Source organism: Drosophila montana, unplaced genomic scaffold (assembly GCF_035044405.1).
Source record: "Drosophila montana isolate Dmon_TW-CO22-7 unplaced genomic scaffold, ASM3504440v1 contig_2127_1, whole genome shotgun sequence".
In the NCBI taxonomy this organism is placed as follows: Eukaryota; Metazoa; Arthropoda; class Insecta; order Diptera; family Drosophilidae; genus Drosophila; species Drosophila montana.
In genome coordinates this window covers 799,269-813,507 of record NW_026997035.1, presented here as the reverse complement: position 1 = coordinate 813,507, position 14,239 = coordinate 799,269, and the positions used below count along the sequence as shown (strand labels likewise).

General features: G+C 41.6%; 4 protein-coding genes and 1 non-coding gene across 6 annotated transcripts; 2 read left to right on the top strand and 3 right to left on the bottom strand.

The window, feature by feature from the left end:
• The first annotated feature begins 122 nt into the window (after positions 1 to 122).
• Positions 123 to 3,422, top strand: LOC135427053 (parkin coregulated gene protein). 2 transcript variants are annotated; one of them, XM_064680476.1, is made up of 5 exons: positions 123 to 578; positions 657 to 829; positions 2,093 to 2,264; positions 2,419 to 2,568; positions 2,963 to 3,422. In XM_064680476.1, exons 1-5 carry the CDS (start codon positions 317 to 319, stop codon positions 3,121 to 3,123), a joined length of 918 nt encoding a protein of 305 aa, XP_064536546.1. In that variant the 5' UTR covers positions 123 to 316; the 3' UTR covers positions 3,124 to 3,422. The 2 variants fall into 2 exon arrangements, with proteins under 2 accessions (XP_064536546.1, XP_064536547.1); XM_064680477.1 differs by lacking the exons at positions 123 to 578; positions 657 to 829 and adding an exon at positions 1,435 to 1,602.
• LOC135427054 (uncharacterized) lies at positions 3,209 to 4,365 on the bottom strand. Its single transcript, XM_064680478.1, has 4 exons — positions 3,987 to 4,365; positions 3,768 to 3,896; positions 3,547 to 3,688; positions 3,209 to 3,481 (listed from the first exon to the last, which is right to left on the bottom strand). Exons 1-3 carry the CDS (start codon positions 4,111 to 4,113, stop codon positions 3,570 to 3,572), a joined length of 375 nt encoding a protein of 124 aa, XP_064536548.1. The 5' UTR covers positions 4,114 to 4,365; the 3' UTR covers positions 3,209 to 3,481; positions 3,547 to 3,569.
• Positions 4,366 to 6,411: 2,046 nt separating this feature from the next.
• LOC135427048 (thioredoxin-related transmembrane protein 2 homolog) lies at positions 6,412 to 7,793 on the top strand. Its single transcript, XM_064680471.1, has one exon. The coding sequence runs from the start codon at positions 6,705 to 6,707 to the stop codon at positions 7,524 to 7,526; it is 822 nt and encodes a 273-aa protein (XP_064536541.1). The 5' UTR covers positions 6,412 to 6,704; the 3' UTR covers positions 7,527 to 7,793.
• Positions 7,794 to 10,160: 2,367 nt separating this feature from the next.
• Positions 10,161 to 11,999, bottom strand: Ir51b (Ionotropic receptor 51b). The gene has a single exon (XM_064680624.1). The coding sequence runs from the start codon at positions 11,997 to 11,999 to the stop codon at positions 10,179 to 10,181; it is 1,821 nt and encodes a 606-aa protein (XP_064536694.1). The 3' UTR covers positions 10,161 to 10,178.
• A 1,079-nt stretch (positions 12,000 to 13,078) lies between these two features.
• Positions 13,079 to 13,150, bottom strand: TRNAH-GUG (transfer RNA histidin (anticodon GUG)). Its single transcript has one exon. It is a non-coding gene; the product is annotated as a tRNA-His (tRNA).
• Positions 13,151 to 14,239: the final 1,089 nt, after the last annotated feature.

Genomic DNA, 14,239 nt, shown 5'->3' with positions numbered 1-14,239 from the left:
GTAAACAAAGTCGATGCATCGCTATTTGGCGCGGTGCACCATTTGAATTTCGTGAAATGAGGCTGTTGACTGGCAATGGTAACGACAGCAGTATGCATAAATACCTTTGAATGCAATTCGTAAACAATGTGCCTTATCAGTCAGTGCGCTTTTGGCTGCCCTAGCAACGCGTGCCATAGTAACGCCAGCGATACCAACACACGAAGTGGGCCCGCCGAATTTGCGGGCTAGAAAATTCCTGCATCTTGGTCGGCAGTCTGTTGTTTACGCCAGGTGACTCCAGTTCGACAGCTGTTGGCAGCGGCACCCACGCAATATGTCTCAGGCACGGATAACCACCGCCTTTGGAGCACGGCCGTCGCACGATTTGCATACAAACTCCATATCGCTGAAACAACGTTCCAAATCCGCAAATCCACCGCAATTACGGCCATTTAGCGGTATACAGGGTTCGCGACCCCGTTATGTGCCGCCATTTTCCATACAATCGCAGCAAAAAAACACGGTCGTCATTAACGGCCCCATTCACGAGCCACCCGTAACGGCAAGCGCGCGCGGCAGAGCGCCGAATCCCAAATGTGCGTATTTCCTAGTGGATCCTTAAATTACTTTAACTTTAGCAAAGTAATTGTTGTTTACCATTGTTTTGATTTAAGGTTTGAAGAAACAACAGAAGTCGATTTCGTCAAGCAATTTGGGCGCCAGTCTTCACGCCTGCACGGCGGTTAAGAATCCGGGGCGTGGCACTTTGTTTCGCATGTATTTCGATCGCGGAGACTTGCCCATTAAAATGGAATATCTATGCGGTGGCGATAAGATTGGCTGGACGGTGAGTAAAGCTTTGAGCGTTCTGGCAACGCAACGAAATTCGCCTAAACTCCTTGGGAATTATAAGCGAAAATTGTATAAGCCAGTATTAAGTTCTGTCTTTAAAGCTAGACAATCAAATCGATCTAAAATCGAGAATTTTCCAATAATTTCCAACTATTAACCTAATTGAAGCCCTATTAGTTGCTGTATGATTTCTGGTGCTAAGTACCGAGCTTAGCTGAACTTTGAACCGTAAATTACCTGACAAGCTTCAATGCCAACTAATTGCCAATAAGTGTTGGCCCAAATTTCTTCAGCCAACAGCACCAGCTGCGTGTCCAATTATTTGAAGTGTGGCACAAAAAAGAACAAGAACTCTCACTGGCATTGTATATATAATATGCCATTGTCTATTTCCGGAAAAACAGCAGCAAGCAAACGGACTGAATCCGTCTCATTTCAGGCATTCCGTAAAGCCGTGACGTCCAGGTGTCAGGCAGGCAGTCAGTCAGCAAAAAAGAAAAAACAAATTATGGGAACATTGGGGCGTAACCGGGCCTAGGCTCCATTCAATGTCATGTGCCTTGGGAGTGATATTTTTTATATAGATGGTATGATGCCCAAGTAGGTGCGTTTGTTTATATAGCCATGAGACAGTTCTGACAGCTCATTTACATTTGAACCATACGTGAGTGACACTATATCATTTTGCGTCATATGCGAAATCAGGCTGAAGGTCAGACTGAAAGTTGCAGAAGGAGCGTGAAGTGGGAAAGGTTTCTGCTACGGAAAGTAATTATAATAGGGAAATATTCTATATATAAACAGAATGATGATAGGTCTGATTTTATACGGCTTAATATATTATAGCTTTCAAAGTTTTTACTACTTTTTACTGCGTCTTTGAAAATATACTTAGCTCTATGGAAGATTGGGAAAATGAAAAATGAAAAAAAAAGAAATGTAAAAACTAAAAATAAAAATTCAATTATTTGGCTAAACATTATTTTCAGTAGTACGGGAATTTCCTAGCCATATATGTATATACAGATATAGATGACACATTTTTGTGTCATTTTGCTAACTTTTCCAATTGGTTAGCAAAATAAACCAAAAGCATCTTAATAGAAATCAGGAAAAACTTAACAAGCATCGCGTGCAAAATTTGCACCTGTAAAAATGGGCGAAACAAGTGTCAAACCCAACTAAAAAAAAAAAACAAAATAAAAATCCCGCCCACAATTGTCAATAATTCTATTGCTCCAATCATTTTCGTTGGTAGGTGGACATTGACAAGCTGGACTACAGCCTCTATTTGCCGCTGTTCTTTGATGGCCTGGCGGAGCCAAAACATCCCTATAAGACCTATGCACGCCAGGGCGTTAGCGACTTGCTGCTCGCCGGCGGCGACAAAATCCATCCCGTGGTACCGCAATTAATTCTACCCTTAAAGAGTGAGTACCTGCCCGTGATGGGGGCGAATACAAAAAAAAAAAAAGAAATGAACATAGAAAAACCCGCAAAATGGAATTTGTTGTGGCACGCAAATGTCTTTGCTTAAATTTGCACTTGCAACTTTTATTTTCTGTGTGCTTTTTTCCTTTGCAGACGCATTGAGCACCAGAAATGTGGAGGTGATGTGCACGACATTGAAAATTATACAACAGCTGGTCATGGCCTCGGATATGGTGGGACCCGCACTGGTGCCCTTCTACAGGCAACTGTTGCCCATGTTCAATGCGTTCAAAGTGAAAAACTGTAAGTTTCGATATAGAGCTGGAAGCAAGAAAACTGCGCCAAAATCTGCCAGTTACAAAAATCCATTAGGCATCTATGAATTCGATCTTCTAGAATCCCTTTTTTTCTCTGTTTTGCTGCTGGAATTGAACCAGCGACTGTTCGCTTGTTAGTCCGACGCTCAGACACCAGTCAGTCGGAGCAAACTCTTTAAGTATAGCTCAAGACAAAAATAGTAGACTTCTAATTGAGAAAAATGTACAGCCAGGGTTAAATGGTATTTTATACTAGTAAAGAAACTTTGTACAATCGGAGTACAGATTGAAGATCAGCGTAGGTAGAAATTCGATTAATATTTGTAAGATTTATTCTATCTAAAAGCTATTAATTTTATAATATTCACAATTACTTTCAGTAAACTGCGGCGATGAAATTGACTATGCGCAAAAGAACAATTTGAATCTGGGCGATTTGATTGATGAGACGCTGCAGGTGCTGGAGCTGCATGGCGGCGAGGATGCCTTCATCAATATCAAGTACATGGTGCCGACCTACGAGTCCTGCTATTTAAATTGAAGCTGAAGCTATGGATGCCTGGCAGCTGGTTCAATTAGCCATGGTCTATATATATCTGCCCAGTCCCAAAGAAAGCGCTTACATATTTGATGCTTCATATATGTTTATATATATATATATATAACATATCACGAGTATTTATTGAATTTTACATAGATGCGAATGATTAAATTTGTTATTTTAAATTTTTGTGTTTTAAAATTTGTATATAGTTGAGTATATATGTGGAGGGTATATATATATATATATGTGTATATCTCTATATAGATCATGAGTGTGCAGCAAGCACAAAGGCCAATGCCCCAAGTACATAGGTAATGGGATAGTGGCAGCAAGGGGCGCAACAGCTCTAAAAAGGCTACAAATAAATAAAATAATAGGATAAAATACAATAGGGGAGCTTCCGCGTGGCTTATTACTTACAGCTGCTGCACCGCCAGATTTATTTAGAACTTTGGCGGAGCGTACTCGTTCTTCTTGACATTGTGGGGCGAGTAACGATTGTACAGACCCCAAATCGAATTCATTAGCTTGTCATTATACTTGACCGGCAAATATTCACGTTCTAGAAGAAGGAAGCACAAGAAGAGAAAAACACATGTAAGTCGGTTGAATTGAGTCTGATTGCAGCTGTTCGCACTTACGCGCATTGTTATCAGCCTTATCAGCAATATTGGCGGCTCGCAAACGCGAGATGATCAAATCGCGCTCCTGGAACTGCTCACGTATCTTGCAGGCGGCAAAGGCTCCCTGTGGCAAGGCCATGTCCACAACTGCGGTAAAACAGAAAGGAAAAAATAAAACAAATTTACAATTTACAAATTTTTCAGCAAATGAATTTCGTTTTTTTCTCGTACACTTACTGTTGAAATTCAGATTATTTAAGAAGAAGAAAAGCTGTGCCAGCTGCAGGTTGCTTAGATCGTACAGTCTATAATAGACGTTATTCACGTATTGAGCAATTTTCGAGTTTTTAACGCGCAGCACCATTCAAATTTGGTGGTTAAAGAGTTTCTTTTTGTTTTCTTAAAGCAGTTGGAAAATGCTTTCAAATCGCAATTGAGAAGTTCACAAAATTTATGCAAATTTGCCAATAATTATTTATAAAGTCACGATTGCACAATTCTTGTTGTACGGCATTTAAAAATGCCCGGCTTTTTATGGTTTCCACGATCTTTTGCAGAGGTTTTTGGGAGCACACACGTTGTATATAGACACAACACGAAACAGGTTCAGAACTGAACTGAGTCTGTGGCGGGGCTTTGTTGGAAATTTATAGAGACAACGCACACAATGAAACTTATCAACACCGATAAGAGAGAGACAGAGATCAGCTTGGGCGCCATTTTGTTTTTGACTACGTGTGTGTGTGTGTGTGTGTGTGTCTCAGTGTGCGTGTGTGTGTGTGTATGCAGCGTGAACGTGCTGGATTTTTCTTTTTGCTGGATGTAGTTTTTCAATATATGTATGTATGTGCAAGTACTAGATGGATTTGAACCCATTTGATCTGTGTGTGGCCCCCGCACCCGTTCGGGTCGTATGCTTAGCAGCTGATAGAATTTGACATTGTTCTAAAACTGATTAAAAACTTCTCTAATCTATTTTGTTTGAAAACTGCGCAATTCGTCGAAAAATTTGTTGTCAGTCATTAAAATTGTGTTTGGCCTAACAAACAATTATCGCACAAAATCTGGCAGATAAACCAATTGAAACAATATACATATCAAATTGTCAGGTGCTTGGGCAAAGTATATTAATGGGACTCTTAGCCCAGTTCTGGTTGGCCATGAACGCATCTATATGGCAGCACTATCTTTGCGGTTCATGTCGAGTCAACAACTAAGCCGGTTTTTACCGGTTTGCTGTGCCTTCCAGCTATACCGATCTTACAGTCTATTCTAGAGAGTGGCTCTTTTTTTTATACTCGTTCGCAAAGTCAAAGAAAAGTATATTGGTTTTGTGCATGGTGCATCTTGGTCATGAAATTTGGAATATGCATTCGTGTAGTCTAGGTGTTACATTTTGGCGGGAAAATAGCATACATCTATATCAGCCCGTCTTAAAGCTAGAGTAGCTACACAAATACCCCACAACGATTTGTCCACACCCACGCCAGGCCCCTAAAAACTTGATAATCCACATCTTCCACAGTTTAAGAGCTAGAATGGGCAAAATTGGGTTGCGGACTACTACAGAGCTTTTTTATAGAACAAACCAAAAATAGGTTGCCTGCGTTCACTAGGCTTAAATATCTCTTATCAATTGAACAAGTATTACACAGTCAGATATACCCGTATTTATAGCTATTTTTTCGTTATTTTTTGTATATTTATATAAGTTGCGTATATGAACATATATACCTGCTGATGCAATTACTGACCTCACTAATGTTTATTGTTTCGTTTATTGAAAAGTTGTTTACGACTAGCCTGTAACGTGTATATGTTGTATTTACGAATATACAGATTGATTGATCGATTGCCATTTCGCGCAGCTTGGGATGCGTCAAACTATACTAAATTATAAAAATCTTGTGATCGCACTGATTCACAAGATTTTTGCTTTATTTTGCGATTAGCAGTTCTTTAATTAATTCCTTATTAAAACGACACACTTAAGAGCTATTATGTTACAACCTTATCGACGATTGATTTCTGATTGAGCTGCTTAATGCTGTAAAGCTGTAACCCGATTTTTAATACATCATAATCTATTTGAAATTGATTTCATTGTTCAATGATGGATCGGCTGTTGCCAGGCTCTACGGCAATGGCAAGTCTGTGTAAATGCTATATTTGCAATTTATTGAGAGCATTATAATGATAATTATATAAAATGTCGTAAATCATAGACATCTGTGACGCTTGATTTGTTTACTATATATTGAGCTCAGTATTTATGCATTTCGCCCGGCGTGCAATCAGCTACAGTCAAAACACACGTTTGCAATTATTTTGTATTTTCTTACCTAAAATTAAACAATAATAAAAATAAAAGAGCAAAAGAGGTGCCCAAAATACTGACACTGAATGATTTGTCTAGCCACGAGCGTCCGAAGTCACGTAGTATGATTCGTTTTGCTGATTATAAACCAGCGTGTTTTTTCCATATATAAACAATATAAACATATACATACGCATAAATAGATTATGTGGACTTTATATTGGGCAAGGCTAGCAAAGTCAAATGAGTACTGAGCCTATCAGATTAATGGCCTTTGACAACACATGTATATAAACAAATCAAACAAAAACAAACAAAAAAAAATATTAACCTGTGTTTTGTATTTAGATGTCAAGTTCAGACGTACTTTGCGCAAATTTGATCTATTTTTAAATTTAAATATTTAACGTGTGCTGCTCTTTGCGCGCACTTTCAACACTGGCCCGCATACTTATCTGTTAAGTTCGCAGCAATTCTGTTAAGGGTTTACAGTGCTGGCGGAGGTTATCGAGCTGGTGTTGTCTATCGATTGTTCGTCGCCAAAATTAGCTAACAACAAACGAAAAACACGGGAAGTTGTTAATTAAAAAGGTGACCCAGATACAAAAACACACTTTCGGAGGCCGCACTGCAACAGCATGTCGTGGAAAAAGGAGCTGCGCGTGCTCGCCAAGCCCTACTATTGGGTTAATATACTGCTAGCCATATCGTATCTGCTGGCAAAGAAGACAAAGGTGATTTGCACGCGCCTCTTCCAGCAGGCCGACCAGGAGGACGTCTGCGATATGGACAGCCGCGAGGTAGAGATATTGTTCTTTCTGCTCATTGTGGTCATGATACGATCTCGCAAAACGGGCAGCGTCACCATGATCAACTATCTGACCTCGTCGTTTCTCTACACAAAAGTGGCCAATATGATACTCTGGGCGTACGCAGATTTTCGTTATGGATTGGGCTTTCTGCTGATATGCGTGCTGGTCGGCATGCTGCTGCCGGAGCCCTCGTATCGTGGCCCAGAGCACATCACCTACTTCCGCAATGCACAGGTCTTCGAGGAGGAATTGGCGCGCGACAAGCGCATCAGCTGGCTGATTTGTTTCTACACCGTTTGGAATCCGACCTGTGTGAATTTTGCGCCCATCTTCGCTGAGCTGTCGGCGGAATACAATACGGAGCTGTTGAAATTTGGCAAAATCGATATTGGACGCTTCCCGGATGTTGGGCAAAAGTTTCGCATTTCGGATAGCAGCTTCTCGCGCCAGCTGCCCACGGTTATACTGTTCCAGCAGGGCAAGGAGGTGGATCGTCGGCCCTGCGGCGATGCCAAGGGCAAGCTGCAAAAGTTCTTCTTCTCCAGCGACAATGTGCGCGCCACATTTGGACTAAATCAACTGTACAAACAGGCTGTGGAACGGCTGCCGGCTAAAGAGGCGCCACTGGAGTCCAAGAAGTCGAAATAGCTGCTTGAATATAACAAAATGTCATCTCATTGTGAATGTCTTGTACGTGCTAACATCTGTTAATTGTGTAGTCTTTAATTGTTTTTAATTTATTTTGTCGTTTGCACAAATGTACACCTCGAGGCACGTACATAAACAACTATGTAAAAGACACAAACGTTGCCATTGCCTAATTTAATACTGCATATAAAATAATTTCTAGCTAAATTCAAGTCATAAATTGTAACTAATAAAATTTGTAAGCTGTTAAAGTGCAGTTCAAGTTTACTGACTTAGTCTCTGTCTTGTGTGTTTCTTGTAAGCGCTTAATTAATTTATAGTAACATTTCCGTTGTCAATACATACCCTGCTATGAAAGGGCATATACAGCTACTATAAAACATTTAATATAATTTAGGCACATTTTATACTAAACTATTTACTTAACATAATAATTAAAAAGTCATTTTAACAGAAGGTTTATTCATACGAGCGCCTAACAGTGCTGTAGGATATTTTATAGCCAGGCAGCGCTACTTCAGTGCTGTTGTTGCTTGATTTCCATAGTGTTGGCTAACGCGGCTAGTTTGAGCGTTGCTCAACGTTGCCTACGCGCTGGCAGCGCGGGTTCTTGACTTGGCTAAGCGTTTAAAATTGATGCTTGCTTCAAAATTGTTCATATTTCATTTTAAATTCAGCTCTTTAAGTAAACACAAGCTTTACAGAAAATCACAACAAATGTTTGTGGGTCTCATATATTGCGTATTTTATGAAGCGCCAAGAGCATAACTAGCAGCCGAATGGTTCATAAAACATGCAGTGACAGGCTCTCCGCTGGCTCTGTTGCTGCCAATGTGTTAAACAAAAATATGTAACAATGAAAAGCGAACAACGGTATATAGTGTTTCCGGTGCGTTGGTTTGTCAACTGCAAGGGGGGGGGGGGCTGGAGGGCGCCTGTGCCCAAACAGACAGATGATACACGAAACAAACGCAAATCCTTTATATCCATTCAATATGCATATTTACCACCAGACGAATATAAATGCACGCATACATGTATAGGGAATGAACACACACACACACACAAACGGTGACAGAGGGCAAGAGAAGGTGAGAGAGGGACAGAGGGAAAGCGGCTGAGCACTCTTCTGTGGTTATTATTTGTATTTCTTATCTTATATTCAATGAAACGGCATGGAAATGGCCATTATTTTGTATTGTCTTACATAATATGATTGTCACACGAGTTTGTCTGTGGGAGGGGGGGCCATTTATTTGCATAAAATATGGAATTTCATTAAAAAGAAATGCGCATGGCTTTAAATTAGGTGGGATTGTTGGACTGTTGTGCGGGCCATGCAATTACAATTGTTGACGAGTTGCTGCCTTCGATTGCAAAGCAAAACTCCAACACTTCTGACAGCAGCGCCCCCCAACGGCCGAAGATTGTCAACAGCTTCTCACAGCGCAAATCCAATAAGCAGCTCCTTGACAACAGCAACAGCAACAGCAACAGCAACAACAACATTAACAACAGCAACAAGAACAACAACAACAACAAAAGGAAACGTATTGTTGTCGCTATTTCTACCTCCGTATTCCATTTGTACTGCACGCAGCGCTGGTCACATTGAATTGATTTTGAGCGATTTTTCTCTCCCTTTTGAAAAAAGAAAAACTAGAAGCATATGCGCTGGCTTGTGTAGGCATGTTTTACGATTCTTCAGAATCGGATTCTTAAGACCGAACCGGTTCTTACTGAGAATTCTAATATTATTGTTACTATTAACTGAATCTTAGGCCAAAACGAATTGCTTAAAAATCTCCGAAACCAAAGGCTGAACCGAGACATATATGCTTCAAAAAGGGCTTGATGCCAAAGTTTAAACTTTTGAATCCGAGAGCAAACATATCTTAGGCCCCAACCATTGGATATATAACTATAACTGGTAGAGGCCAATTTTAAAAATATCTGTGACTTTCCAAAATTGCAGAAGAAAAGGAAATTGTAAAAAAATAATTAGACTGTTTTATTATATGACAGACTAAGCTTGGAAATAAAACCTGGGTTTATGGATGTATAATGCCAGGTTTACGAAACGAAGCGCAATAAAGTAAAAATAATTGTAATAATAGGTTTGGTAGATGCAATTTGGATTGGGAGTTCGTGCCGGAACCGCTCTGGATTTGCAGCTTTTCTTAGAATAAGGTTCATAATAAAATACGATAATCATTTTAATTACGATATTATTTTTTCTCGGGGTGTCATACCCGAAACTTCGTGCTCAGTGTCCCAAATCTAAGCCCAATATGCAAGTCAATCCTTACAGATTACCAATAAAATGAAATTAAAAAATGTTATTACCAATTAAATTACCACGTGTTAACTAGTTGGTACTGAGCTAGTTGTTAATAACAGTAATTAAAAAATTATAATAGTTTTAGCTATTTATTTCGTTTAAAGTGCATTTGAAATTCGCCAGCTTAAAAAAAGGAGAGTAAGTGCTATTACTCAAGATTCCCCCAGCTTTCGTGACATTTTTTATTGCATTTTTATGTCAACGGCAGCTGTTGCCGCCTGCCCCGTGCCTCCTGCCACCCTCTTGCTACACGGCGGCATCTTAATATCCTTCGACTTGGAGCTAGAGCGACGCCTGTTTGTGTATTTCTGTCAATTGCGTACAATTGAATTAAACTGGAAGTCAATGGCAGGTGGTGCGCGGAGCTCGCAGGCGAAAACCACAGCGGCCAGCAGCCAGCCGCAGAGGAGAACGTACCAGCCGAGGCGGAGGGTGTCCAGATCGAGGGCCTTAAAGCAGTACGAGTTGTCGATGAGATGAACATAGCCCGCCTTCAGGGCATCATTGAAGTCGGAGACGACCCAATGCTGGAAGAGTCCAATGCTCTGTATGCGCATTATGAAGTGCTTCAGCGGTGACTCCAGATGCGAATCCCTGCGCATGGGATAGCCAATAACAGGCGCGCCCAGGCAGACCGAGGAGAAGCGATAGATGGGCTTCATGGCGTATTGCTGTTGGAGGGCAAAGAACTCCCAGCGCTCGACGGTGAAGGGATACGAGTAGCTGATATTAAAGCTGAGCAGAGCGCTCACCTGCTCGCCGGCCTCGGCGCTAACGACCAGACGGGCCACTTGCTCGACGAGATGCGGCGGCACCTGCTGCAACAGCATGGGCACCTCGTGATGCTTGGTCAAGATGCGCTGCTGCTGTGCGATTAGCTGCTCAAAGGTGTTCACCTGCTCGCCCACCAGGGTGGCCGTCAGAAAGCTGCTCAGCTGATTGCCATACCAGTTGGTCACAAAGAAGCCCAAGACGGACAGCTGCAGTGCCACCAGAAAGTAACGCACGGAGGGCGCATGAATGCGGCCCGGCGTGCTCAGAAACAGCAGCTGGCAGATGGCCTCGAGCAGGCTGTGCATGGCCCTCGAGCCACGACGTCCACTCACCGCCGGACTGAGCCAATATAGGGCTAGGGTAATGTACAGGACGGCCAAGAGAAGCAGCAGCCAGCTGCTCCAGTGAAATGGACGCAGCAGATACATGAAGCGCGGTATCTCGTTGCGCACGGGCACGATGAGGCAATTCTGGGCTATGTGCAGCGGGTAGCTGAGTATGCCCAGCTTGCGATCGATGCCCACATAGGGATGCATGGAGATCTCCAGTTGTTGTTCGCCAATTAGCCGCGTGATGCGGCTCATGTTGACGCTGCTGTCCAAGGGCAAGGCCTGGCCAGCATTGCTCACATGCAGCCGGGCATTGTGTCGGCGCAGGAACTCGGCCAGGATGCGATAGCCATAGCCGCGTATCAGCTGTGCGCCCGTGCGCGGATCCCGCATCAGAAACACGCGCGGCAAATCATTCTCCGCCGGCGTGGACACCACATAGCTGCGCAAATCATGCGGCAGAGGTGGAAAGAGCGACGCCTCCTCAGACTGCAGCCGGTAATAGCGCAGCGTCGGATACGGCGTGTAGGCGTAGACGCGTTGCCGGTGCAGCACCAGGGCGTTCATAAACTGCAGACTCCACAGCTTGGCGAAAATGTCGCGCAACGCCGGTTCGCCGCGCTGTGCCGCCAGGCACACGATGAGCCGAGTCTGGCGCAGCTTTCGCAGGCGCTCATCCAGCTGACCCCAGATGAGCTCCTCGCTGCTGTGGCAGAAGAGCAGGCTCAATGCATCGTTCTTGATGTGATTCCGCAGCGGATTATATGTATCCGGCTGCTCCTGGGTGCCGTCGAACACGTAGCTGGCGCTGCTCAGGTTGCTGTGCAGCCAATTGATCAAATGATTCACTCGCACCTGCTGCACATGGCGACTCAGGAAGATGGGCGTGTTCGTCCAACGCTGTTGCCCAGCGGCTCTCTTTAAAATGCTTTGGATAAAGCTGAAGTTGTGCGGCTCCCACGGCTGCTGCTGGGGCCAAGCGGCGAGCAGCGGGAGCAGCGGAAGCAGCATTAGCCTCGCTAGTCCCATGGCAGAGTGCTTACTGTGCCGCAGGACCCGGCCCCGGGCTCACTTTATAGTGCAGCGCTCCTAATTGATTTAATTCAATTTAATCGTACAGCTAATTGGACTTATCTCCGTTTGAGATGGCAAATTGCAGACAAGTGCCGCATCACAATGGTGTGTCCACTTTGACAGCTATATAACCACATAATCGTCCAACTTATGCAATTATCCGCCTTAATGAAGCTCAGCTAATTATACCCTGTACGCATTCAAATTGGCTAAGTGAGAGTACAGGCATATCCGAGGCCATAAAGTCTGAAAGTCTGTCTTCTAGGTCAGCAATAAAAGCTCTAGCTAGTAAATTAGGTGTAATTATTATTCATCCTAATTCATCGAAAACGATACAAGTCGATTTACATTCATATATGCAATACACTTACAGATCGAGAATAAATAAATCTTACTTGTTGGGTACCCTTCTTTACACTAAGCTTATAGCCGTGCTATTTCTATACATACCCTGTTGAATGCCATTTTTATGCCATGAGAATTGTATAACGATCGAGCAATAAACGCTCAAGTTATCCTAGAATAAAATTTTCATAGTGTGGGACTAAAGGGAGTTAAGGGACTTAGAAGAAGCCATTCGCCGTATAAACTCAGCAGCTTAATCGTACATAATATGTATGTAAGGTTGTATTAGTATGTTATTTGCTGGGTATCTCTAGTCGTGCACTTTTAACTCTTGCTTTTATCTACACATTATCATTTATCTAGATTTTTTTCAGATTTCTTATGCCATGAGAATTTTCTAATCTCAATCTACTTTCAGCTATTTTTGGAATATTATTTTCTTGTTAGCAAATTTATTTTTAGACCATTTAAATATTTAAGTACTATCTTGATCAATAAAACGATTTTATTATTAAAATTTAATTATAACAAATTTTAAGGGAACAAATTGAAAAAATAAACTTAAATAAAAAATATGAATAATTTCAACATATTCATTTGGTCAACTTAAATGTTTTTTTTGGGATATAAATTTAATAAAAATTTAAATAAAAGTAAAGTCTTCTCCGTGACAATGCATATTGCAGCATTGCCGTGACCAGGATTCGAACCTGGGTTACCACGGCCACAACGTGGGGTCCTAACCACTAGACGATCACGGCTATTGAAGACACTTGAATCGATAGCGAAAAATAGCGTATATCAACTGAATATATATGTATATGTATCTCAATGCTTGGTCAAGCTTTTGCTACAGTTTGTCTACATTTCTTGCGCTCCAAACAACTTGTTTATGGAGCAAGTACGGCAATAACAGCAACAATAACAAGCAGCAACAGCAGCTGCAGCAATAACAATAACAACAAGAGTATAAAAACGAAAAATAAAATCAGCGGTGAAAGGCAACTGAGAGTAACCCACCCAACCCAACAAGTGGGAAAGACAGACCCAAAGCAACCAAACAACCAACCGACAGACCGACAACCAATAAACAAGATTTTGGTTTATGAATGAATTTAAATTTCGAGCAGGAGAGATAAAGCGCGAGGGTGAGAAGGAGATAGCGAGTGAAGCGGGCTGCGGGTAAGGGTGGGGCGACAGGGCGGTAGGGCGTGTTGCTTGACTTGGCATTTCAATTCATTTTGCTATCAACAGCATTTTGCGGGTTTTGCTGTGTGCAATTGCAGAACCAACTGCTTTCGAGTGGTGGGCAACTGTGGGGAACTTCCAACTGCGGTGGGGGGGAGTTTGAACACGAATAAGTTTAGGAAAAAATAAAAATTTTTGCATAAATTGACAACGAAATTTGAATATAAATATTATTATTTACATACTTATTAAGCTATGCATAGATTTGTTTTTAAATGAAATTATAAATACCGAAGGCACTTGTTAGCTCATAAAAATATTTGTTAGCACTTATTATTTGTAATATATATGTATGTTCATATATATGTATGCACATGAAAATGAAAATATCTTCAAGCTGTTAACAAAGATAATATGGACTTAAGCCTTAAAAATTCCCATTTAAAAATTATAGTTGGAAACTTTGAGCTGGTTGTATAACATAAAAATAACATGAAAGTATTTAATAATATAAAATAAGATAGATGTACGTGTATGTACATATTTCCCTTATTAATTAATCACAATTGACACGTAAAAAATGCACTTTGCTAATTGAAATAAATTAAGCACACATTAAAAGTGATTTTTTTTACATCGGGGCATAATATAAAAGCATTCAA

What these genes read in the sequence shown, in the direction of transcription:
- LOC135427053 (XM_064680476.1), top strand. Translation starts at nt 317, where the DNA reads ATGTCTCAGGCACGGATAACCACCGCCTTTGGAGCACGGCCGTCGCAC. An exon ending in GCGATAAGATTGGCTGGACG is followed by an intron (nt 830 to 2,092) that starts GTGAGTAAAGCT and finishes TTTCGTTGGTAG; the next exon opens with GTGGACATTGACAAGCTGGA. An exon ending in TGCGTTCAAAGTGAAAAACT is followed by an intron (nt 2,569 to 2,962) that starts GTAAGTTTCGAT and finishes AATTACTTTCAG; the next exon opens with TAAACTGCGGCGATGAAATT.
- LOC135427054 (XM_064680478.1), bottom strand. Translation starts at nt 4,113, where the DNA reads ATGGTGCTGCGCGTTAAAAACTCGAAAATTGCTCAATACGTGAATAAC. An exon ending in AAATAATCTGAATTTCAACA is followed by an intron (nt 3,897 to 3,986) that starts GTAAGTGTACGA and finishes GTTTTACCGCAG; the next exon opens with TTGTGGACATGGCCTTGCCA. An exon ending in TAAGGCTGATAACAATGCGC is followed by an intron (nt 3,689 to 3,767) that starts GTAAGTGCGAAC and finishes TCCTTCTTCTAG; the next exon opens with AACGTGAATATTTGCCGGTC.
- LOC135427048 (XM_064680471.1), top strand. Translation starts at nt 6,705, where the DNA reads ATGTCGTGGAAAAAGGAGCTGCGCGTGCTCGCCAAGCCCTACTATTGG.
- Ir51b (XM_064680624.1), bottom strand. Translation starts at nt 11,999, where the DNA reads ATGGGACTAGCGAGGCTAATGCTGCTTCCGCTGCTCCCGCTGCTCGCC.